Source organism: Lithobates pipiens, unplaced genomic scaffold, assembly GCF_037356315.1.
Source record: "Lithobates pipiens isolate NorthernLeopardFrog02 unplaced genomic scaffold, aLitPip1_a1.2 Scaffold_13, whole genome shotgun sequence".
Lineage (NCBI taxonomy): Eukaryota > Metazoa > Chordata > Amphibia > Anura > Ranidae > Lithobates > Lithobates pipiens.
In genome coordinates, this window is record NW_027507718.1 from 506,078,109 (window position 1) to 506,104,439 (window position 26,331).

At 45.8% G+C, this 26,331-nt stretch overlaps 1 protein-coding gene across 1 annotated transcript in view; it reads left to right on the forward strand.

The window, feature by feature from the left end:
- Positions 1–26,331, forward strand: part of DNAAF9 (dynein axonemal assembly factor 9) — a 199,675-nt gene that overhangs the window by 135,768 nt on the left and 37,576 nt on the right. Inside the window, exons 28-31 of the mRNA XM_077478035.1 lie at positions 3,169–3,294; positions 10,004–10,041; positions 12,118–12,253; positions 22,526–22,612. Coding sequence (XP_077334161.1) covers positions 3,169–3,294; positions 10,004–10,041; positions 12,118–12,253; positions 22,526–22,612 — 387 coding nt within the window. The remainder of the gene's footprint in view (positions 1–3,168; positions 3,295–10,003; positions 10,042–12,117; positions 12,254–22,525; positions 22,613–26,331) is intronic.

A 26,331-nucleotide genomic window follows, 5' to 3' on the forward strand; every position in this document is an offset into this window, starting at 1 on the left:
TCCTGCCGCCCTCTGGTGCTTCTACCGACTCACCGATACGACCGGTGAGTTGGACAGAGAATCTACTGGCCCGGATGTTGATCATAGAGATTCCCGGCGGACCAGATGTTTGCCGGAGTCTCTATGATGGTCGGAGGCCAGGCATGATGTTATGACGTCATGCCCGGCCTCTGCATTCAAAAAAACGGCGCCGCTTCGGCTGGGAAGCTGTGAGCGGTTTGTTGTTTTTTTATTTTTTTTTTATTTCAGCCTAGTGGTGAGATGTGCGGTCTTATTGACCCCATACCTCCGTATAAAGAGGACCTGTCATGTCATATTCCTGTTACAAGGGATGTTTATATTCCTTGAAATAGGAATAAAAGTAATCAAAATGGTATTTTTTCAAAAAAGTGTCAAAATTAAAAAAAAGTCTAATTAACAATACATTTTTTTCTGTTTTTGTTTTTTAAAGTGCCCCTGTCCCCGTGTGCTCGCATACATAAGTCCTTGCCACATATGAAAACGGTGTTCAAATTATACATGTGCGGTATCAATGCGAACATTGGTGCGAGAGCAATCATTTTGTCCCTAGACCTCCCCTGTAACTCAAAACATGTAACCAGTAAAAAAAAATTCAAGCGTCGCCTATGGGGATTTTAAGTACCGAACTTTGGTGCCATTCCACGAACGTGTGTTATTTTGAAGTGTGACATGTTAAGTATCTATTTACTCACCGTAACTTTATATTCCACAATATTATAATACATTTCTGTGCGAATACCGTGCAAGATAAAAAGTTGCAACAACTTTTAGGAGAGAAATGTCAGAATTGGCCTGGGTGGCAAGTGGTTAAATACCACCAAAAGAATGCTCTGTGTGAAAAAAATTATAAAAACTTTGGGTACGGTGTTCCATGACCGTGCAATTGTCATTCAAAGTGTGACAGAGCTAAAAATTGGCATGGGCAGGAAGGGGGTGAAAGTGCCCAGTAGGCAAGTAGTTAAAGAAGAATTCTGTTTTAAAGATGGGTATATTGGTTTAGCTTGGAACAATGTAACTATTTATATATCATACCTGACCAATGGCAGGTATAGTGCAAAGCATTCTCTGATTGGGCGAGGTGTGGGGGACACGAAGCTGTGGCATCACGCTCTCCACCTTCTCCAATCAGAAAATGCAAAGCACTCTGTCAATGACATCTGTGCGGCGGACCTCCTGTGTTCACAATGCACGGAGCCTGCGGAGATCACTAGAGTAGCGGTGACTACTACAGTGATTTTCAGCTCCCAGCAGCATGAGCCATTATGGTATATACCAGTGATGGTAAACTTTGGCACCCCAAATGTTTTGGAACTACATTTCCCATGATGCTCACCTGCACTGCAGAGTACATGAGAAAAATGTAGTTCCTAAGCTTCTGGGGTGCCAAGGTTTGCCATCACTGGTATATATGTTGTTACAATGGTCCAAAAATAAATATACACTTTAGTCCCCTTTCACACCGGCAGATCGGGTCTGCCTAAGAAAATGACCCTCCAGTCTTCTCTATGGAGCAGCGGGTGTCAACAGACGTGTGTCCGTTGACACCCCCCAACATCTGATCCTATCCGCTAAAAAACAGATGGATGGGGGGATTCATTCCCCATCTGTGTAGCGGATTGGATGGCAGTCATGTCTAAAAGGACAAGCGGTCCGTTTACATCCGACCGCCCATAGAGGAGAGCGGGCCCCCCTACCGGCAGAGCCAAGTGCAGTGCGTGTCTCTACCAGGTTCAAATCTGACAGCTGCTGTGGGGAAGAAGAGCCCCCGCCCGCTATCGGAGAGGGGGCCCCTTTTGGGGGGTCCACTTTACTTGCTGCACCATAAATATGGGTGCCACATGATGTTAAAGGCGGTGGTAGCCTTTAAAGTGGTACTAACCACTTCCCACCCGCACTATAGCTGGAAGACAACTACAGCGCTGGCTTAGTTTGCTGGGAGTTTGTCCATGGATGTCCTTTAGTGCTGCCTACCCGTGCTGCCAATGAGTGCCTGCCAGTGCGGCCTATCAAAGCGCATCAGTGAAGGAGGAAAATTACCCGTTTGCTAAATTTTATAACAAACTAAGAAAAATTTTGTTTTTTTTTTTCAAAATTTTTGGTCTTTTTTCATTTATTTATCAAAAAATAAAAAACCCCAGTGATGATTTACCACTTCAGCCCCGGAAAAGATTTGGCTGCTCAATGACCAGGCCTTTTTTTGCGGTACAATGCTGCACCCAAACAAAATTTACGTCCTTTTTTTTTTTATCGAGACTGCGACATCATGGCGGACACATTGGATGCTTCTGACACATTTATGGGACGATTGACAATTATACAGCGATCAGTGCTATAAAAATGCACTGAATACTGTAAAAGTGTCACTGGCAGGGAAGAGGTTAACACTAGGGGACGGTCAAGGGCTTAATGTGTTCCTTAGGTGTGTTCTAACTGTAGGGGAAGGGGACTGACTATAGGAGATAAGAGATCTTGGTTCCTAGCTATTAGGAACTCACGATCTGTGTCTCTTCACACACACACACGTCCCTGTTCTGCCTCTCGTGCCCGCCATCGCTCGTGCTTGTCTGTTATAATTGCTGGTATGCAGTGCACATTAAGGAATTAACCTGTGGTGGGCATGGTTAAAAAAAACTGTTTTATTCCACTTCCAAGCTCTATTAATGGATTTGTTGGAATGGATAATTAAAGAGTAATAAAGTGCTGAAATATTTAACCTTTCCAGAGAAAATGCTTTTCTTTTTCTCCTGCGCTGTCCACATAACTAAAAGCCTAGACGTTTGGTCAGATCTTTGCTGATAATCACGTTCACAGATGTAGCAGATTATTTCCACATTAACGTTTTCAATCGTCGTAGTTTCTTTTATTTTTTAACAGAAATAAGGTTTATTAATTTTTTTCCCAAGTACAACCAACATTGACATAGTCAAAAACAAATGCAGCCAGTACAGTGACAATCAGTCGTAGTTTGAAGATCATATTTGAGTCTAGGCACAATTTGCTATTGATGGTTAATAAATAAATGCAGCGTCTTCTGCTGATATCCTTCTGCCAGAGGTCCGTTTTTCTTGGAATGATTGACCTGGCTGTTGGCGGCTCTTGTCATGTCATTTGTCACCTTCTCTATCTCTCCTTGTCTCTTCTCCCCAGATACGTGGATGTCATTGATGTAGTGCAGGCCATCCAAACGCACGCTGATCCCCTGGTCAGGTCCTCCTTTGTCATTGGAGCGGTCACTGCTTGTGTGGATCCTCTGAGCTTCACCATGGAGCACAGGTAAATCAGCAGTTCATTTTATTGACATTTTTGCTAGATATTCACCAATGCCATTTTTTGATTTTATTTTTTGCAAGTACCAAAGATTTTTTTTTTTTTTTTTTTTAAGTACTCGCCAATACCAATTACCTTTACCTACTGCAACTGTTTTGTTTACAATTCAGCTATTGGCAATGGTACAATGCATTGAAAAGCTATTTACTAATGAAATGCATAAAAAAATAATAATAATAATTTTGCATGTGAATTTTCAATGTGAAACATGTAAATATATGTTCAAGTGATTGTAAAGGTGTTTTTTTTTTTGTAACAAACATCACACTTGGCTGCTCTGTGCAAAGGTTTTGCACAGAGCAGCCCCGATCCTCCTTTTCGGGGGTCTCCCGCTCCTCCTCTTCGAGTGACCCCACAAAGAGTTGTTTTCCATAGGGGCACTCGTATGGGTACACTCCCGAGTCCTTCTGCGTCCATTGGTCATGCGGGCCCTCTTGAGTCCTGCTGCTGCGTCCACTGACACAGACAGCAGGACTCGGCCCCGTCCCCCTGGCTTCCATGTCGCTGGATGTGATTGACCGCAATGGGAGGCAATGGTTTCTGCTGCTATCAATCTATCCAGTGAGGGCCCGAGACAGCAGCTGGAGCTGCTGGGTTTGTCCCCGTCACTGGAACGATCAGGTTCGGGTAAGTATTAGGGGGGATCTGGGGGGCTGCTGCAGCACAGACAGTTTTTCACCATTAATGCATAGAATGCATTAAGGTGAAAACCTTGAGGGTTTACAACCACTTTAATCTGACTTCATCTGCAGAGGGGAGTTCATCCCTTTTGATCTGTAGATGTATAAACAAAAAAAGATACAATAAACAATGTTTCTTTTTATCTTTTGTTTCAGCTGAGTGATGTTGTTGATAAACATTGCCCTGCTGCTTTTTTTTTTTTTCGGACAGCTCCAATTGCTGGGATTTCATTTTAAACGTCTGCTGTGAACTGGGGAACCTCAATGACATGAATGAGTCATTGGTTGTTAACGACGCAGCGGTCCAGCTCCATAACAACTGTTAATTGACAACTTTTTTTTTTCTTTTTCTATTATCTACATTTCAGCTATCAGTGGGGGAATTCTGTTGACAGCTGAAAGAACCGAGCCTGAAAGTATCGGTTTTTGGGTATCTGAGCATTTGCACAAGTGCCGATACTCATGCAAATTCTTAGTATCTGCACTGATACCCGTGTCTGTATCGGTATCTGTGCAACCCTAGGTGTGTTTTTGTGCAATACTTGTGACTAAGGCTGGCCATATATTATGCATTTTCTTTTCCTTCCACCATGAGTAGAAGGAAAGAAAATCGCTTGATTCCCCCATCAACGCAATCAGTGCGGGAAAACTGCTGGTGTTCTGTCGATTTGTGCCCGCCGTCAAAAAAGTGCCCGCGCACGTGCAGAATGGAGCTGCACTCCAGCTGATTTCCAGATAAGCTGTAGTGACGTCACCATAGCGCATGCACACATCACACATTCGATGGGAGATACTGTTTCTCGGCCACGATTTAATGCTATGCAAACCGCGGAAGGACACACTGTATTTGTCACTGTGCCTCACTGTTGCGGTTTACAGCGAGGCACAATCTGACATCTACGGTGTCCCCCTGCTCTTTGCATAGAAAAAAACCCTCCTACGACATGCGCTATGGTGACGTCACTCCTGCTGATCTGCGACTGTTACGACTGTTTACTGTTCAAAGACACCATGTGCTTTACATACTTCCAGCATAGCTGCATTTCCTTTGATCTATATTCCGATGATATTCTGGGAGAGAAGCTCATTTTTCATTGCCTTTGCCTTTATTATGTTTGGTAAATGTACCAGGTAATGTTTCCAGGTCACCCTGCCTGGAAAGGCCCGAATGTCTTATGCGATGTTCTGGGATTTATAGCAGCTCTGCTTATGTAAGAGTTATACAATGAACAGCTGTTCCCTGTGTGATGCTAGCCAGCGATTCGTGGTAAATGTCAGTGCAGATTGTCATCACTGAATGCAGCGAGATCCGTGGCAGTATAAGTGGAATATGGTACCGATTGATAAGAAACCTTTTTTCTGGATTACAGCTTCTGTTTATCTTTTAAATGCTCATAACATCCTCCTCTGCCGTGATTTCTACTCTGAGCACAGCCGCGTTCAAATACCGCTTTCGTTAAAGTGCATCTGTGCTTACAGCATTACTCCGGTTTTAAATTAAAAATAAGCAGCCCAGTAAAAATATAAAAAAACACAGCTTTTGCTGCAATACTTGCCTTCCGTCCAGGGCTGTCTATCACAGTAGTACTTTTCTGCCACTAGATACCGCCAGTCTTTATGGCTTGAATGACAACTTACAAGTGTTGTCTGAACAGTGATTGGCTGCAGATCACTTTTTTTTGTGGGGGGGGGAATATAGCCACACGTGTGAACGCACCCTTCAACTTTTTATTTTTTATCCTTTCTTTAGAATCTTTATTTTACTAATAAACCTTTAACATATTCAGTATCAAAGCATGCCCAGCTTTTATAAAGACACAGCACAGCAGAAGCAACCTGCCTTGGCAAATTGCAACCTGGGGTTGGACCGACCAATGGGAGAGGAGTCGGGGCTTAACCACTGGACTCTGTAAACAAACCCTTTAAAAGAAGCCAGAGGAAAAAATCAAACAAATGATAGATCCACCTACTTGTTGGCCAAAACAGTAATATTCTGTATTTCATATTTCCCTTGTTTAACCCAATTGGATTGTACAAGTTGCACTGGTTCTGACCTAAAAATTCACTGCACCCATATCACATGGTATGGCGGTACTGTGTGATCCGCTGCAGGCAAACGCACTGCGTTAGCAATCTGTATCTGGATGTCCTTAGAAATACATTGGGTCATTAACACCCACAGCAGATTGCCACCCCAGTGTGTTATGAACGTGGTGTGGGAAAACGCCATGGAACGCGGTGTTCCCAGTGCCGCCTTCTGATGTGAATGAGCTCTCCTCAATGGTATATTTACCAGACCGAAAGGAGCAAGTAAGAGAAATTCATTTTTCAGGTTTCCACTCTTTTAACCTTGGATCCATGGGAGAGCTTGAGAACTTTAAGTGATATTAAAGTCTTGTTTTTTTTCTAAAATAATAAACATGTTACACTTACCTGCTCTGGGTAATCCTTTTGCACAGGGCAGCCCTGATAGGCCTCTTCTCAGGTCCCCGGTTGGTGCTCCTGGCCCCTCCCTCCTGCCGGGTGCCCCCACATTCAGCAGCTTGCTGTGGGGGCACCAAAGCAGGCGCAGTCCCGAGCTGCAGCTCTGTACATCCATTTACACACAGAGCCATGGCTTGGCCCTGCCCCCTTCATCTCCTGATTGGCTCAATGGCTGTGAGCGACAGCAGCGGCAGCCAATCAGCCATGTGAGTCCCCGGAGAGCCAAGGCTATCGTGGACATCGCTGGATAGAGGGGGGCTCAGGTAAATATTAGGGGGACTGCTGCGCACACAAGGTTTGTTTTCCTTTCTTGCATTGAATGCATGAAGGTAAAAAACCTTGTGCCTTTACAACCACTTTAACCCCCTATGTGGCCTCATAGGGCAGCAGAACTGGTGACCTGTTTCTGGAGGTCTGCATTTACTCGTGCTTAGGAGTATGGGTTACAGGTAATTACTTTTATATGGCTGTAATATCTATATCATATTAAATATCTATATCATATTAAATATCTATATCATATTAAATGGAGGATTCGCTACCGACCTTTAACTAGGATATCTTTATACAGGGGGGGCATTACAGACCCTGTGAGTGTCATCTGTCAAATTGATTCTTCCCATGACTTCCAAGGGGAGTCTGGCCCATGATTGAGTTTTGGCTTTGAGGTATGGGATCAGGGGTACAATGTTATGTGTCACATAATCGAGGGGCTCCCTGGTGATCTGGACCCCCAAGTATTGAATGGAGGACACTCGACGAAGTGGTAGCGAGGCTGCGTCGCGGGTGGGGGGGGGGGACATATCTATGGGCAATATCTGGGACTTCGACCAATTGACCCGAAGGCCTGAGTGAACTCCAAACTCCTCTATAGTCTGTAGAGCATCCCGCAGGGACGGCCCCTCGTCCGCCAGATAGAGGAGCATGTCGTCCGCATACAAGCTCACCTTCTCGGTGATGGGGCCCGACTGAAGTCCCTGGACAGTAGCATTGGATCGGAGGGAGGCCGCAAGCGGCTCCACCGCCAAGGCGTACAGGAGAGGGGACAGTGGGCAGCCCTGCCTAGTCCCCCGTCCCAGGAACAAGGGTTCCGAAAGTTGCCCATTCACCGCCACCCTTGCCTCCGGGGAGGAATACAGCACCCTAACCCATTGAATAAAATTTGGGCCGATCCCAAAGCGCCTGAGGCATTCCCACAAATACTCCCATTCCACAGAATCAAATGCCTTGGCCGCGTCCAACGCCACCACGACCCGGGCACCCATCCCCTCGTGACATGCCTGAAGATTCATGTGCAATCTACGGACGTTCATGGCCGTGTTCTTGCCTGGCATAAACCCGGTTTGGTCTGGATGTATCAGGGAAAGAATATGAGAGTTCAGTCGGGATGCCAAAATTTTGGCCATTATTTTGGTGTCCACCTGGAGCAGAGAAATCGGCCTGTACGAGTCAGGAAGAAGAGGATCCTTTCCCGGTTTCGGAAAAACCACTATCGTCGCCTGTCGGAGAGTATAAGGAAGGGACCCAGATTCAAATAAGAAATTGTACAGTCGGAGAAGTTCAGGGGCTAGCACCTCCAGATACGTCACGTAAAAACCTAACGGTAGCCCGTCCTGACCAGGGGCCTTGGAAGCAGCCAGAGATAAAACCGCTGCTTCTACCTCCTCCTTAGTAAAGGGGAGCTCCAACTCCGCGGTCTGGGCCGCAGACAGTTGTGCAAAGGGGATGGTCTGCAGGAACGCTCGAGTCTCCTGTACCGAGGCCGCCACTCTGGACGTGTACAGGTCAGCATAGTACTGCCGAAACAGCTCGGCTACGGCCATCGGGTCAGAAGTCAGGGCAGCGTTCTGGTCTAATAACGAAACCACCACCGGCGGCCTGGCATCTTGATAAGCCAGGTATGCCAATAGCTTTCCAGCCCGCTCGCCCTGTTCGAAAATGCGCTGGTTCGAAAAAAATGGTTTACGCCGAGCCTGCTCGTAATGTAATTGCTCCACCACTCGCGTTTGCAGTTTAAGTGCCGAGGCATTGGCATGCTTTGGAGTGAGTGTCATCTGTAACAGGATCGTGACAACTACTTTCTCAAGATACATGGTGGTGTTTGGTCATAGTCAGCATTTTTCTTCTTCCAAACACAGCCAGTCGAGTTAAGACCAAAGAGCTCAATTTTGGTCTCATCTGACCACATAGCACTTTCCCCTAGTCCTTCTCTGAATCATTTAGATGTTCATTGGCATGACTATACATGTGCCTTCTTGAGGAGGTGGATTCCTTGTGTTTGGAGGACGAAAAATGCTGACTATGACCCTAAGAACACAATCCTTCAGTCAAGCAAGGAGGTGGAAACATTATGCTTTGGGGCTGTTTCTCTGCTAAAGGTACAGACTGACTTTGCCGCATTGAGGGTCCAATGGACGGGGGTATGTGTTGTAAAATCTTGGATGAGCACCTTCTTCCCTCAACCAGAACACACAAGATGGGTCATGGATGGGTCTTTCAGCTTGACAATGACCCAAAACATACAGCCAATTCAGCAAAGGAGTGGCTCAAGAAGAAGCACATTAGGTCATGGAGTTGGATGGAAATCCTATAGAAAATTTATGGAAGGAGCTAAAACTTTGAGTTGCCAAGCGACAGCCAAGAAATCTTATGGATTTAGAGAAGATCTGTAAAGAAGAGTGGACCAGAATCTCTCCTGAGATGTGTGCAAGCCTGGTCACTAACTACAAGAAACATCTTACCTATGTACTTGCCAACAAGTGTTTCTCCATCAAGTACTAAGTCATGTTCTGCTTGGTGATGAAATACTTATTTTACTCATTCAACTGCAACTCAATTTATAACATTTGTATCGTCTTGTTTTTGGATTTTTCGGTTGATATTCTGTCTCCATCATTTAAAATACATCTATGATAAAGATTATAGAACCTTCATTTCTTTGTAAGTGGGCAAACTTACAAAATCTGGAAGGGATCAAATAATTATTTTCCCCACTGTATATTACGCGTTGGCTTGGTTTCCCCAGTTTACATCACCCCCTGATTGCTTCGGTATCTGTCTGAGAAGTATTTTTTTTAAGCTGGTTCGGAATGTAGCATATGTACAAACAGCACAACAAATTGCCAACAATTTCACTGTTCCATCCTGAAGAAGCCGACCAAGTTTGTGAAACGCGTTGAGATGGAATACTGCTCTACCATTTGACCATGACATTTAAAACCATGTACTATTAAATTATATCTATGATGGGTTAAAAAATGATTTAGGCAATGGTGTCAGGCAAGTCACAAAGAATTGTGTTTTGAGTGCAATTGGTGAATGTCTTGACCTAAATTTTATATTCTGGGATTCATAAAAGTCAAATGATTTTGTTATATATTTGTGACTCCTGTGTGGTACCTGTACAGTCCGAAATATATTTTTTGTTGTCTTTAGATTCCTTACACTTCTCATATACACGTGTTAATTTGTTGTTTTTCTTCTCCCTGAAGGTTTTATTTCCCCAAGTTCCTGGAACAGTGTGCACAAGGTATTCTTTATCTCTATTATGATTTAATTAGCAATATTGTATTTGAACTGACATTGTAGGTTTTTGTCTATTAGGATGACAATATGGAAATGAAATGGTAACTAATGAAAGGTTTGCCTCCTCCATTCATAAATGGCTTTTATGAATGGGGGAGGGGAGTGGAAAGGGCGGACGTAGTCATTATCTGTGAAGGGTTGAGTGGCTCGTATTAAGCTGGGATCCCCCCATGCGGTGGAATATCTGGGGGAGGGGGGGGCAGAGTAATGAATGAAGGTTTCAGTGAACAGAGCAGCCAACTTAAAGAGGGATTTCACTGTAAAAAAAAAAAAATTAAAAGCCAGCAGCTACAAATACTGCAGCTGCTGACTTTTAGTAAATGGACACTCGCCTGTCCCTGGATCCAGCTATGTCGGCAGCCAAGATTGATCGCTCGGCTGTTGTCACCGCCATTCTAGGTGAGGGAATCGGGAAGTGAAGGGTTTGCGGCTTCACTTCCCAGTTCCCTACTGCGCGTGCGCGAGTCGCGCAGCGCAATAGGAATGGTCCGCACTGTCTCTGGGACCCGGCGGGACAGGAGTCTATGCCCCGAAGTGGGTGCAATTATCTGTCTTAGACAGGTATCTGCACCCCCCTCCCCCCTGAACGGTGCCAACTGTGACACTGAAGGGGGGGGAGGGTTTGATGAGCGGAAGTTCCACTTTAGGGTGGAACCCTGCTTTAAACTTTAAAATGAACAAAACGTATCCTTCTATAGTGTGCACTTGCGTAAATTCAAAACACCTAGTGTATTTCCTTTCTGCTTTTTCCCCCCTCTGCTATCTGCTTGAATCACTTCTGGGGACACCACAGAATCCCAGGAGATGGCCCCACCACCCCCTAGCACACAGAAGGCCTCAGTTGTGCAGGGTTTCCCCATGATGTTGTGCAGAGTTGGGGGATGTGTCCATGCCCTCTGCTCAGGTCTCAGATTACACTCAGCTCTCCTCTCTGTGCTCTGCAAAAATAGCCTTTGGTCTGTATGCTTTGAACGGCTTTAGAGAAAAGAGGATAGCAGATAAACGGGTACAACTTGAATAGGAGAATTTGTTTCATGTCTATCATCCGAGGCTTGTCACTTCATTGGGTTGATGCAGGGGGTTTAAAACCACTTTAAGGTCAATTTCCTGGAGTTATATAAAAAACAAAAAAAACTCTTTAGTGTGAAATAACCCTAAAAGACACTTATGCCAAAGAAGCAATGCAGGCCGCCATTGCTGACCTCCTTCTGAAGTAGCTAATATCTTGGCTGTCAGGCAGATCTCTGGCTTCAATACATTAAGCCTCTGACCTCCAACAGGTATAAGGAGTTCCCCCTACTGCATGGTGGATCAGGGACTCGTATAAGAAAAATGATTGAATCTAGAGACGGCCAGAAAAGCAGCCTTTTTAGAAGGAGCTCAGCATATATTTTTCTCCATACAGATTCTTTTCTAAAATTGTGCTGTAACCATAGGTGTGCACAAGGCGTGTGCCCGGGCACAATCTATTAACCCAGTGTAGATTCTCCTGCTGATATTTCGCCAACGCCCCCCAATTATTATGTAAAAAATATTACAGAAATAAACTAATAAGAATAAAAAACGACTGACACCAACCTCTGCCCTACTAACACCATCCATGTTTTAATGTATTTTAAAATGTTTTTTACATGTATTTATAAGAGTGTGTGTATATATTACGCATACATACATATGCACGCGTGTGTTTGAGCTTTGGGGTGCACACCCTAATGCTATAGGCTGCCCACACCTATGGCTGTAACAGATTTTCTTCCAGCAGTAATTTAGCAAGGATGCTCTTTGCACTGCTTGATATACAGCTAACCCCTAGAGGGCGCACATACTCATTTCTGCATGTAAGATGATCATCATGATCTAGAATTGTGTAGAAAATTAGAAGATCACATCCAAAATGTCGATGTCCTATATTAGATGTTAGATTAAATGGCATTGTAATAAATGGTTCTTCCTGTAGACAGGGTGTCAAATAAGGAGTACTATTCATCCTAAAGACCTAATCTGATCTTCCATATTGTAGGCATCGTGAGCGCTATAGCACTAACCAGGCTGACCTGTGAGCAGAGGCACCCTTCCCTGGTCCTCCTGCAGAAACTACTGCGGACGGTGAATCCTGGCGCTGCCTTCATCTTGGCTGAGAAAGGTGTGATCACCAGGTGAGGAACTCGGACTAAGATGTCATCTTCTAATCATCACTCCTTTATCCAGCTTAGGAGGGTTCATCTAATTTCTTTACACGTGTCAACGGGAGTTGGAGCCTTTGCAGCATCAGCAACTCCAGGAAATAAAAGCTACCCTTGGATCACCCCAACCCCCACCCACATACACCTTTTCACACTGCAAAGGTTAAATGCACTTTATAGTCTAGGGGTGCAGGGATAACGTGTGCGACTTTACCCAATCCCTTGGTCCAACAGGCTCCACCACTGTTCTCTACCCAAAGCACCCGGTCCTCGGCGTCATCACCTACAGTGCAGGACTATTACCCCTACCTTGTACATGGAGGAGGTGAGTATGTGTCCTCTGCTGAGAGCACCTTAGAAAGGAATCAGCATTGGACCAATGTATTGAGGAAACCTCTTGCAGCCAGAAACAAGGTATTATATCTAATCCCTACACCCCTAGATTAGGCCCCACATCAAGGGTCTCAAACTGGTGGGGCCTGCAGCTATTGTGGAACTACAAGTCCCATCATGCATCTGCCTGAGGGAGTCATGCTTGTAACTGTCAGCCTTGCAATGCCTCATGGAACTTGTAGTTTTGCAATAGCTGGAGGGCCGCCCGTGTGAGATCCCTGGTCCAAATCCGATACCAGTGGTTTTCAACTCCTGTCCTCAGGTCCCACTAACAGGCCAGGTTTTATGTATTGCCTTGGGGAGATGCAGACTAGAATACTGCAATCACTGAGCAGCAAATGATATCACCTGTGATGTGATTGAGAACCACTGACCTAGACTAAATGAGCATTTAGTCATTTTGTGTGTGGGGGGCGATTTTGTCTAATTTCCAGAGTTCAGTTTCAACTGTGCAAATGAAATATCTCCCATATGCTTCACTATGGCAGCCAGGGCCATCATGGAGCTTTAGAGTTGGTCTTGACATTTTAGGGTACTTTGCACTGCTCTGTATAAAAATTGCATGTGTGATTTTCCTGTGTTTCAGATGCTTTTGCTGTGCGTTTTTTGGCTTACCTGCACCCGGAAAAAATGGACATGTCACTCAAGAATGCACCAAAAAAGGCGTTTTTTACTGCGATTTTAAAGCGATTTCCATTCATTTCAATAGGAAGCTGCGTTTTTTGTTGATGTTTTCTAAACCGCACCATAGATGCAGCTCTTTACCAGCTGTGGAAAACGGGTGCATTGGCGCTACAACCTTCCCACATCTTTACCAACTGTGACCAATCACAGCTGATCAGTGTAACTAGGAAGTGCCAGTTATCGGTATTCCTCTACTCTCGCTGACGCATGCCAATTAGCATCACTGACGGCACCAATTAGAGCTGCACGATTAATCGCTAAGAATCGAGATTGCGATTCTTTCCCCCTCATTATCTTAACAAAGCATTTTCCTGATACTATGCAGAGTTCGCTCAAGCCGACAGCTGTCAAAAACAAAGCAAAAAAATAAAAATAAAAACAGGCAGTCTGCCAAGTTTCACAACATTCCTGAGCTAACTATAAACATTGTAATGTTTTGTTCTTTAGATGTAAATTTAATGAGGGAAGTTTAACCACTTAAAGACTAAGTGCCGGTTCACACAGGAGCGACTTGTCAGGCGACTTAGCCGCCTGACAAGTCGCGCTCCGTTATGTAGTATGGAATCGTTTAATAGGAGCGACTCAAGTCGCTCCAAATTAGAAAAAGGTTCCTGTACTATTTTTGGGGCGACTTGCATTGACTTCTATACAGAAGTCGTTTTGCAAGTCGCTGCTGAAGTCGTGTGCAGGTCACGTCTGTGAGTCGCGTTGCAAGTCTGTGTGAACCGGCACTAAACCTTTTTCTGACACTTGGTCTCAAGTTAAAATCATTATTTTTTTGCTAGAAAATGATTTAGAAACCCCAACCATATATATATTTTTTAGCAGAGACCCCAGGGAATAAAATGGTGGTTGTTGCAATATTTTATGTCACACTGTATTTGCGCAGCGGTCTTTCAAATGCAATCTTTTGGGGAAAAAATAAACTTTAATGAATTTAAGAAAAAAATAAACAGTAAAGTTATCCCAATTTTGTTTGTATTATGGGAAAGATAATGATCTTTATTGTAAGCAAAAAAAAAAAAATTCGAATTTTTACCGGAATCGTGCAGTTCTAGTGCCAATCAGTGCCCACCGGTGATGCCAACCAGTGCTGCCTTTCAGTGCCCATCAGTGATTCCTGTCAGTGCCTGCCCATCAGTGCTACCTATTGGTGCTGCCTCATCAGCACACATCTGTGAAGGAGAAAAATTACTTACATCATTTTCTAATAGAAACTAAGAGGTTTTTTGTTCCCCTAAAATTTTTGTTATTTTTTAATTTGTTTAGCAACAAATAAAAAACTCAGTGGTGATTAAATACTACCAAATACTACCAAAAGAAAGCTCTATTTGTGTGAAAAAATTATAAAAATTTCATATGGGTACAGTGCTGCATGAGGACCGCACAGTTGTCATTCAGTGCCCATTATTGAAGTTGTTTTTGAAGGGGATGCCGTCATTAGTTTTTTGTTCACTTCTGCTTACAAATTTCAGTTTATAAACTAGGATTTGCTCCCTTCTGCCTCTCGTGTCTCACTATTGGGCTTTTAGGCTGTGTATGGATCAGTAGTAAGGCTTGGGAATGTGGTGGAGTCAAGGACAAGTGCTGAATGCTCCCCCTAATCCAGGGATCCCCGGGAGCTCTATAAACTGCTGTATCTGACTAAGTAAATAGGCATGGGCAGTTTAGGGGACGTCTGGGATGGTAGGTGAATGCAAACAGTGATGGCTGCTCAGCCTGTACAAAGCAATGACAGACTGAGAGGAGTGTCAGCGTTCACAAGAATCCACATGCCTAGCGATTACCTGTGGCTTACAACAGACGAGCGACCTGGATGCAGAGAGATGTGTGCGTTTTATGGGCATCAGTCTCTAAGTACAGGTAACCACTGGGTGTGAGGATACAAGTGAACATGTTGTCCATGAAGTTGAGTCTTGAAAGCAGAAAAAATTGGCAAGTGTAAGGATTTGAGTGACTGTGACAAGGGCCAAATTGTAATTGCTACACAACTGGGTCATAGCAACTTCAAAACTTCAAGTGATTGTAAAGCTTTAAAAAAAAAAAAAAAAAAACCTTTCATACTTGCCTCCACTGTTAAGCTCGTTTTGCACAGAGTGGCTCCAAACATCCTCTTCTGAGGTTCCTCAGCAGCTCTCATGCCCCCTCCCGACATCAGATAACTCCAGGGCCGTTTTTAAGGCAGGGCAAAAGGGGAAGCTGCCCTGGGCCCTGTCATTGTTGTGGAGCCCAAAGCAGCTGCCACATACTTGCCAACTATCCTGGTTTAAATTCCCTTGTTCCTTGAAGTTTTAGTCCCATGCTGTGTCCGAATATCTCAGTGTGAAGTGCTGCTACTAATGCTGCCCAGCTCTGCTCTATTGTTGTGTACAGATGACTCAACTGCAGACCCTGTTTTTACATGTAAATAGTGGCGCCATTCATATGTATATCATGCCCCCCCCAGGTCAAATCCACCATCACCTATACTGAATGCTGCCCACTGGGGAGGTAAAGGGGCATGCTTGAAAGTCCTGCCTACAACTGTGGTCATTAAGCCTAACATCTGCCTGTTCTGCAAAGGCAAGCGAATAGGTGGGTACAAAGATGAGCAGAGTAGGCAGGTAGAGTTAAAGGGGGTGGAGGGTTGGTGTGGAGAGGATGGGGGAGGTTTGGAGTGCAGAGGTTAGCAGGGTTTTATGATGCAAAGGTGTACTGACAGGGTGGATAAAGATGTAGGTCGCGTGTGGGGCAGCCCGTTCATTTCAATGGGCTGCTCTATGTGCTAGAAATGCGGAAGAAGGTCCCTAACCCTTTTTCAAAACCACACGGTGCCGAGGCACATGTCAGCAGATGTGTGAGGGTGTCATTAACAATTGATGGCATTACTGTGTATCTGCTAAAGGGCAGCTGCAGATTTTGCACGCGTTCCTGACACACAAATGTGAACGCAGGCTAAATGTCTCAGTTACATTGGTGGTCAGTGTAAATCTTCTCATTACGTTGGGGCTTGGTGTAGAATCCTTTCATTCATGCCTGATCTGATACAGTAAACCGATTTTGAGTCTAGCTGCTATTTATTGTATATCTCAGAGCAGGCGGAGAGCAAAATTGCATGGGGGGAGGGCGGGTTGGGCTTTGGCGTTGGGGGGGGCCCCATGAGAATTTTTGCCCAGGGCCCAATCAATGTTAAAGACAGCCCTGGATAACTCCCTAGGAGAAGTGCTCTCCCGAGGGGGTTACCTTGCTGGCACGCTCCCGAGTCCTTCATTCGGCGTCCATAGCCGCTGAATATATGACTGTGTGTCATTGATTTGATTGACAGCAGCGGGAGCCAATGGCTATCAATCTATTCAATCAAGAGCCAAGAACCCTGGGCAGAGGAAGAGCGCATCCCTGCCGGATGAAGTTCTAGGGCTCAGGTAAGTAAAACTGGGGGGCTGGTCACTGGCAGGTGTTTTTTTACCTGAATGCATAGGATGTATTCAGGTGAAAAAACACCAGGGTTTACAACCCCTTTCAGTTCTTGTGGGATGTTCCTGGTCTGCAGTGGTCAGGACCAACCAATAGTAGTCCAAAGAAAGAAAACCAGTGACAGAACCATGAGTAGTCAAGGCTCAGTGATGCACATGGGAAGCCAAGGCTGGCCTGTGTAGCCTAATCCAATAGAAGAGCTACTGGAGCTCAGATCGAGGAAAAAGTTAATGTTGATTCTGGTAGAAAGGTGTGAGAACACACAGATCATCGTAGTTCGTTATGTATCAGGCTCCGTAGCCGCAGACCGGTCAGGGTGTCCGTGCTGACCCGTGTCCACAGCCAAAGGTACCTACAATGGGCATGTGAGCAACAGAACTGGACCACAGAGCAATGGAAGGAAGGTGGCCTGGTCTGGTGAATTCAAGAGTGGTTGGAGGAACACGAGTTTGAGGTGTTGACCAGGCCTCCAAATTCTCTAGATCGCTATACAATTGAGCATCTGTGGGATGTGCTGGAATAATAAGGGAGTAAACAGTGCACCTTTGGTATTAGGGGGGGAGTAGTGCCCAATCATTGGTGACAATGGGAGAAATAGTGCCCTGTTATTGATGTCAATAACAGAAATTATGCTCTATTGTTGGTGTCAGTGCAAAGAAAATTGCCCCAAGGTCTGGATAAATGTAGGGAAAGGGCCACATCTGGCCCCCAGGTCCCAAGTCGCAGTTTGGAGTCCAGCGGTCTAAGAAACCAGATGCATTGAGGATTTTGTCAGTTCTGGTTTCAGTCCAGGCCCTTTATCAGCCTCTTAAAGAATCTGATCAAATTGATCAGATGTTTTTAAGCACAGAGGAGAGGTCTGGGGTCTAATAGACCCAAGATGTCTCAGGGAAGAGTTCCTGTCATGGCCCATGCTATCACAAAGGATGTTGTTCATTCCTTGCAATAAAGTTGATAGAATTATTTTTTTTAAACTCTGCGTTAAATATTGTGTGACGCAAAGAATTTGCAACATCCACCATTTAATTCTCTAGGGCCTCTGCTAAAAATTATATATATATATATATATATATATATATGTTTGAGAGTTCTAAGTAATTTTCTAGCAAAAAAAATAGTTTTTTTTACATATATCCAAATTGGCCTGGTGTTGAAGTGTTTAATGGAGTACTTGCCTTGACTGGTTGTGATGGTTGGTCATGTTGGTGTGTGTATATTAAGGGTGCTGAAATTAATCGCTGCATCGATGCATTGCGATTCGGGTGTCCCCGATGCAATGAATGCTGAAAGTGTTAACTTAAAACTTTGCTTTGATATTTAGAATTTAGTGTATCATTTTAGACTGTTTGTTTTTAATGCTCATTATGGTACAGATGCCCTCTGCACCCCGTCACGCGTTTCCTGCTCATTAAAGCTCACTTAGATTGACAATAGAGGGCGCTGATCACTTTACTCCCACTGTTTCTTGCATTAGTTGTCCAAAATTTAAAAAGTTATATTTAGGTGCCAAGTATCCTAAAATGACTCTTTCTGGCCCCTGGATGGGCCTCCCCCAATACTCCTGCTCCCCCTTCCTTTATATACCTGATGGCTAACCAGGTCTCGGATTCTTTCACTGTCCTCTCCTGGAATGTTAGAGGCCTAAACTCTAAATTTAAGAGAGCTCTGCTCTTCCAATATTTGAAAACCCACTCCCCCCAGCTTATCCTCCTTCAGGAAACTCACCTTTTGGGCAGCAAGGTACTTACTCTTAAGAAACCCTGGATACAACGGGGTGTACATGCCACTTACTCCACTTACGCCAGGGGGGTGTCAATCCTTATTCACAGTAATTTTCCATGTATCATTGAAGAGGTCCGCACGGACCCTCTGGGGAAGTTTGTGATTTTAGTGTTTACCCTATATTCTCAAAGATACATTGTTGTGAATCTCTATATTCCCCCCCCTTTCTCATCCGCATTACTGTATGATGTTTTGGACAAAATTTCGCCTTTCTGTCCTGGGCGGGTGCTGGTGATGGGGGACTTCAATGCCACCCTGTCTCCGGACCTGGACAGGCCTTTGCCTGCTAAGAGGCAGTGTTTGGAGCTCTCTGGGTGGGCTCGGGCGGTTGGTCTGGAGGAGATCTGGAGGTGGAAGCACCCTGACAAGCGGGCTTATTCTTGTTTTTCAGCGTCTTACAAGACGGCATCCCGGATTGACTTGGCTTTCTCCAACCCCGCACTGTTAGCGGACGTGTTGGAGGCGTCATATCTCCCTAGTGGATTGTCTGACCATTGCCCGCTGTCGGTGGTGCTCCGCTCCCCGGCCTCCCGTAACGCGGCACTTTGGCGGCTGGGTGAACACTGGGTTTCGCACCCTGACCTGTTCGACAGATTGTCGGATCAGCTGACCGAATTTTGGGAGGTGAATGTGGGATCCTCTTCCCCTGCAAATGTTTGGGATGCTTTCAAAGCATATACCAGGGGCCAATATATCTCCTGTATTGCTGATATTAGGAAAAAACAGACGTGTACGACTATCTCACTACAACAAGCCGTTGATAATTGTAATGCCACATACACAGCGGACCCTGGCCCTGCCAATTTTGACTTACTAATGGCTGCTCAGAGGGACTTGCAGCTACACCTGACGGAGGTTACCAGACTTGACATGTATAAGGGGAAGCAGCAGGTATTTGAACAAGGCGATAGGAACGGACGTCTGCTGGCGATGATGGCTCAGCATGACCAACCCCTCACTCTGGTGTCTGCCTTACAGACTCCGGAGGGTGACACCGTGACCTCCCCCTCGGATATACTGCGGACTTTCCGCGTTTTTTATGAAAAGCTGTACTCCTCAGGTCTCCCTACCGACTTTCGACCTGAGTCACTCCATGTTTTGTTGGACCAGCTGGCGCTGGGATGGCTCTCGGACTCGGAGAGGGAGACTCTGGTCCGACCTTTTACGGCGCTGGAGGTCCTGGGGGTCATTAGTTCTTTTCCCCCGGGTAAGGCTCCGGGGCCGGATGGACTCCCGATGGCCTTTTACAAGACCCACGGGACTTTTCTAGCGCCCTTACTAGCTCAGCTTTATACTACCGGTCTGACTGCTGGTGCATTGCCTGCTTCCATGTATCATGCTCATTTAACATTGATTCACAAGGCCCCCAAGGACCCCACCTCCTGTGCTTCCTATAGGCCCATAGCCTTATTGAACTCGGACTTTAAAATATTGACCAAGCTCTTGGCCCGTAGACTTTATCCCATGCTCCCCTCGGTGATAGACTCTGACCAAACCGGTTTCATGCCCCGTAGGTCTACGGACATCAACCTCAGGGGACTCTTTACTAACATTCACGCACGCCACTTAAATGTGGGAACCAGGGTGGTGGCCTCCCTTGATGTCGAGAAGGCCTTCGACACGGTGGAATGGCCTTTTTTATGGGGTACCCTGCGGAAAATGGGCTTCTCTTTGTTGTTTATTAATTGGCTTCAGGTGATTTATAGGAGCCCGACTTCTTCGGTCCAGTTGGGGGGAGCCCTCTCCGCCCCCTTCAGGATTTTTAGGGGGGACCAGGCAGGGCTGCCCTCTCTCTCCGGCTCTGTTTGCCCTTGCGATCGAGCCTGTGGCTGAGGCACTGCGTGTCTCGCCCCGGGTGTCGGGTCTGCGTATTGGGCTGCTGGAGGAGAGGGTGGCCTTGTACGCAGACGACATGCTGCTCTTTCTTAATGATGCTGGTCCTGCACTGAGGGGAGTGTTAGATGTGCTGGATACTTATGCGGAGGTCACTGGTCTCAGGGTGAACTGGTCCAAATCTCTTCTGTTTCCGATTGATCAGGGGGCAAGGGCCACTTCGCTCTCGGACAACCCCCTTGTTTGGGTTGACTCATTTAAATATCTGGGGGTTCAGGTTTCTCACTCGGCGTCGGATTACCTCACGCTTAATCTTACCCCGTTTTTTTTAGATATCCAGGCCAAGCTCAAATCATGGAGTAACCTGCCATTGTCGCTCTGGGGGCGTATAAATCTTCTTAAAATGAAGGTCATCCCCAGACTTACTTAGCTGTTTCGCCACTCCCCGCAGTGGTTGCCTAAGTCCTTTTTCAAAAAACTGAACCAGATTTTTTCCTCCTTTATTTGGGGCTCCTCGCCACCCAGGTACCGCTTGACGACTTTGATGCGACCACGGACACAGGGGGGCATGGCTTTTCCAGACTGTTACAAATACTACCTGTCCGCGCAGCTGGTCACGGTTGCCTGGTGGTTGCAGCCGGACCAAACGAACTCCTCCACTGTTCTGGAGGCCTCGGTTCTGGGTTCGCTGGAGGCCCTCCGGCTTCTGGTTTACCGAGGCCCTCGGGCTCCTTATTCTTTGACTCCCTCCATGGTCGCGACTCTGCGAGCATGGCGGGCAGGATTGGCCCTGGAGAGGCGTGCACGTTCTGATGTGTCTCCAAATGCCCCATTGTGGCTGAATCCTGGCTTGTCTCACCTCTACCAGATCCCTGACCCATGCGCATGGACTAGGCACGGGATTAGGCTTATGTCGCATGTCGTGGAGCAGGGCTCTTTACTCCCCCTTACCACCCTAATCTCCAGATACAACGTGCCTGGTCACTACCTGTTTCGATACCTTCAACTAGTCCACGCGTTCACAGCGCAATTCCCGAATTCCTCCTGCCATCTGACACAATCGAAACTGGAATGCACACTTAGGGCCGACTGCGACAGGAAACCTACTTCAGTTTTATACTCCCATCTCATAACTGTGTCGCTGCCGGCTCTTGACAAACTTTGGGACAGGTGGCGGACTAACATCCCCTCACTTGACACGGATGACTGGGATGATGTCTGGGACCTTCCTTTCAACTCCCTGGTCTCTATTAGGGACCGTCTTGTGCAATTTAAAATTGTGCACCGGGCCTACCACACCCCGTACAGACTTCATAAAATGAACCCTGCGCACTCTCCGGACTGTTGGCGATGTGGGGCCTCTCCTGGGGACTTTTCGCATATTTTTTGGCAGTGCCCTCGGGTCCAGCAGTACTGGGAGTCGGTGTTACATCTGATTGGAAAGGTCACCATGACTACGGTGCCTTTGGCCATGGAGGTCTGCCTATTGGGTCTTATAGAGCCCGTGGTGCAGTCCACCGCCAAACGCACGATGACTGGTCTTCTGCTCTTTTATGCTCGTAAGAATATTGCTATGCACTGGAGGAAGGCAGATCCCCCATCCCTGATGCAATGGAAGCGCCTGGTGAATAACAGTCTTCCCCTTTACAAAGATACTTACCTCCATCGGGGATGTCCAAAGAAATACGATAAGGTCTGGCATGCTTGGGTAGCTGACCCCGAAACTGCTTAGCTGGGGACGGTGGATGTGATTGCGGGGAGGAGTTGGTATATTTGTTCTGTTATGCCTTATATGTGCTCCCCTCCCCTCTTCGAGGGGAACCGTCTTTTGTTTTTCTTTTTCTTTTCTTTTGCCTTCATGGAACCAGATGGGAGATTATTGTACTGGAAGGTGATCTGGGGGTCGCCATTGGAGCACCCTTTTTGCTTTTTACTGTAAACTGCTGATATGTTATGTTGCATTGCATTTCTCTGTGTTATGGAACTGCTTTTGTACACTGTGAGCACTGTCGTTATATGTGCTGTTTGTTGTGAAAACCTTAATAAACATATTTAAAAAAAAAAAAAAATGACTCTTTCTGTCTTTTCTTTCCTCTGCAGAAACGAGGATATTGAGCTGGTCCTTTCTGAAAGCAGCTTTTCAAGCCCTCAAATGTTAAGAACGCGATATTTGATGTACCCAGGCTGGTAAGTGAATGGAAATCGGAATACTGCGATATTATTCTAATGACAGATCAGACATTACCTTTGATGTTCTGATCCGTGCTCTGGCAGAGCCAATTATGATAGACTGGTACTGACTGCTGTGCTGGGTATACAGTCTCCATGTAAAGCACCAAGAACTAAATGTCTGTGGTAGCCACCCCAGTGGTAGGATCATCGCCCATACTCTACAATCATTAACATGGAATGCACGGCATCCTTGCTGATTATTTTAATGGGAACCTGTCACCACCTCCATTGTTATCACTTTAATTTTTTATATCATTTTTGCACCTTTTTTGCCAAGGTGCAAGGCTTAGGTGTCTTCGGGTGCCCATTCTTAGTAGTACTAATATTTATTTGCAAAGTTCCCTTTAGCAACAACCACTATAATTATATTAAAGTAGAACTAAAGGCAACATTTTTTTTCAGTTTTTTAAAGAGTAAGGGAGGGTTATAACCACCCCCCCAATCGGGCCCTTTCAGGTCTGGTACGGATTTTAAGGGGAACCCCCCCATATCCATACCAGACCCTTATCCGAGCATGCAGCCTGGCAGGCCGGTGGGGGGGGGGGGGGTGAGCGTGCTCCCAATCCTCCCCCCCCCCCAAACCATATCATGCTGCATGCCCTGCGTGCTTCAGGGCATGGGGGGGGGGGCTCTAACATCTGCCCCAAAGCACCTCGTCCTCGTGTTGATGGGGACAAGGGCCGCTGTCCCACAACCCTGGCCAGTGGATGAAGGGATCTGCGGGCAGGAGGCTTATCAAAGTCTGGAAGGCCCCCCCCCCCCTTCCTATGCTAATGAGCCATCCATTGTTATGGACGGGATGGCCGGCTTCGTAGCCCGCTCCTTAACCAGCTAGTGTTAAAGATGCCAGTGGCTGCCGACTCCAAAAAATTTGCATCTGAACCACTGCTTAGGAAATACACTGTGAGAAACGGAAGGGAAATTCGCACCGGACATGTGTGAACCTAACTTGATGGGGACACAACAATTATAACCTGGCAGAGGTTCTAAACACCCTCCTACATTTTTTCTTTAGTTATATTTTAAGGTGGACCAAAAATTTTAAATTCAGTTCTGTTTCAAAGCTTCAGGAAAGCATTTTCTAAAATGTGCTGGCTTACTATGGGTTAAAGTGGAACTTAAAGAGGTTGTAAACCCTCACCCTATGCATTAAGGTGAAAAAACTTCTGACACTAACCAGCCCCCCTGTTTTACTCACCTGAGCCCTTCGTTTTCTCAGAGGAGATGTGCTCTTCCTCTCTGCCCGGTGTTCTCGTCTCTTGATTCGATAGAATGATAGCAGCGTAGCCATTGGCTCCTGCTGCTGTCAATCAAATCCAATGACGTGGGCGCCAGGGGGTGGGGCCGAGTCCGGCATTCTGTGTCTATGCACGCAAATGCTGGACTCGGGAGATCTCCTGCAAGGTAACCCCCTCGGAAGAGGGCTTCTCCTAGGGGGTTTCCCGATGTGGGGAGGAGCCGCGAGCGCCACCGGGGCACCCCAGAAGATGATGATCGGGGCCGCTCTGTGCAAAACGAATTGCACAGTGGAGGTATGATGTGTTTGTTGTTTAAAAAAAAAAAAGAAAACTGATTTACAATCACTTTAACCACATGCCAACCAGCGCAAGATGATGTACGTCGGCACAATGGCATGACTGGGCAAATGGGCGTATAGGTACATCCCCTTTACAGTGCGGCATTGTGGGCGCGTGTGTGTACTCAGTGACCATGCCCGCGGGCCCCGCGGACTCTGTCACGGAGCGGCAGAACGGGGAGATGTAAACAAGGCATTTCCCTGTTCTGCCTAGTTACATGACAGGGATCTACTGCTCTCTGTCATGTTATAGTGAGACAATCCCCCCCCCCCCCCCCCACAGTTAGAACCACTCCCTAGGACACGCTTAACCTCTTGATCGCCCCCTAGCGTTTAACATTTTTATAGCACTGATCTCTGTATAAATGACAATGGTGTCCGATGTGTCTGCCATAATGCCGCAGTCACGATAAAAATCGCAGATCGCCGCCATTACTAATAAAAAAAAAAATAATTATAATAAAAATGCCATAAAGCCCCTATTTTGTAGACGCTATAACTTTTGCACAAACCAATCAAATATATGCTTATTGCGATATTTTTGGTAGTAAAAAAAAATGTAGAAGTATACATATCGGCCTAAACTGAGAAAGAAATTTGTTTTATATTTTTGGGGGATATTTATTATAGCAAAAAGTAAAAAATTTTGCTTTTTTTTTTTTTTTTCAAAATTGTCGGTCTTTTTTTGTTTATAGCGCAAAAAATAAAAACCACAGAGGTGATTAAATACCACCAAAAGAAAGCTCTATTTGTGGGGAAAAAAGGGTGTAAATTTTGTTTGGGCGCAACGTCGGTGTGCAATTGTCAGTTAAAGCACCGCAGTGCGGAAACGCAAAAAGGCTCTGGTCAGGAAGGGGGTAAATCCTTCCGGGGCTGAAGTGGTTAAGGCTGGAATTTGAAAATTGGCAGATGGGCAATTGGTTTCTTCTGCATTAAACCTTACAAGCTTGTCCTCCCATGTACAGTAAGCTTCATAAATTTGAATATTTGAAAATCTGAAATGACCTAAAGGGATTATAAAGCTTTGTTTGTTTTTTTATTTTTCTAAATAACAAACATGTCATACTTACCTCCACTGTGCAGTTCGTTTTGCACAGAGTGGCCTCGGTCCTCCTCTTCTGGGGTCCCTCAGCGTTCCTGGCTCCTCCCTGCATCGAGTGTCCACGTTGGAGAAGCTCTCACCCGTGCGGGCGAGTCCTGCGTCTGTGTCCAATCAAACAAGGAAGACGCCGCTCCAGGTGAGCAGTCACTACAATCCGAATGCGCTGGGTGCAAGCCACAGCTCGCCACCGATGATCAAAAGGAAGAAAAGAATGGCTGCACACCACAGGAACTGTCCAACGATTTTATTCCAGAAATGGCAAATGACAGCCAACAAAGACCGTGTCCGAACCCAGGAGGTGACGCGTGCGTTTCACACTGACCTCAGTGCTCAGAAGCATTAGAGTCTGCAAAAGACTTGAGACTGGGGTTGTGGTTTCACCTTCCAGCAGGACAACGACCCTAAACATACAGTGCCTTGCGAAAGTATTCGGCCCCCTTGAAATTTTCAACCTTTTGCCACATTTCAGGCTTCAAACATAAAGATATACATTTTTTATTTTTTGTGAAGAATCACCAACAAGTGCGACACAATTGTGAAGTGGAACGAAATCTATTGGATAATTTATACTTTTTTAGCAAATAAAAAACTGAAAAGTGGTGCGTGCAAAATTATTCGGCCCCTTTACTTTCAGTGCAGCAAACTCACTCCAGAAGTTCAGCGAGGATCTCTGAATGATCCAATGTTGTCCTAAATGACTGATGGTGATAAATAGAATCCACCTGTGTGTAATCAAGTCTCTGTATAAATGCACCTGCTCTGTGATAGTCTCAGGGTTCTTTTGAAAGCGCAGAGAGCATCATGAAGACCAAGGAACACACCAGGCAGGTCCGTAATACTGTTGTGGAGAAGTTTAAAGGCGGATTTGGATACAAAAAGATTTCCCAAGCTTTAAACATCCCAAGGAGCACTGTGCAAGCGATCATTTTAAAATGGAAGGAGTAACAGACTACTGCAAATCTACCAAGACCTGGCCGTCCCTCTAAACTTTCAGCT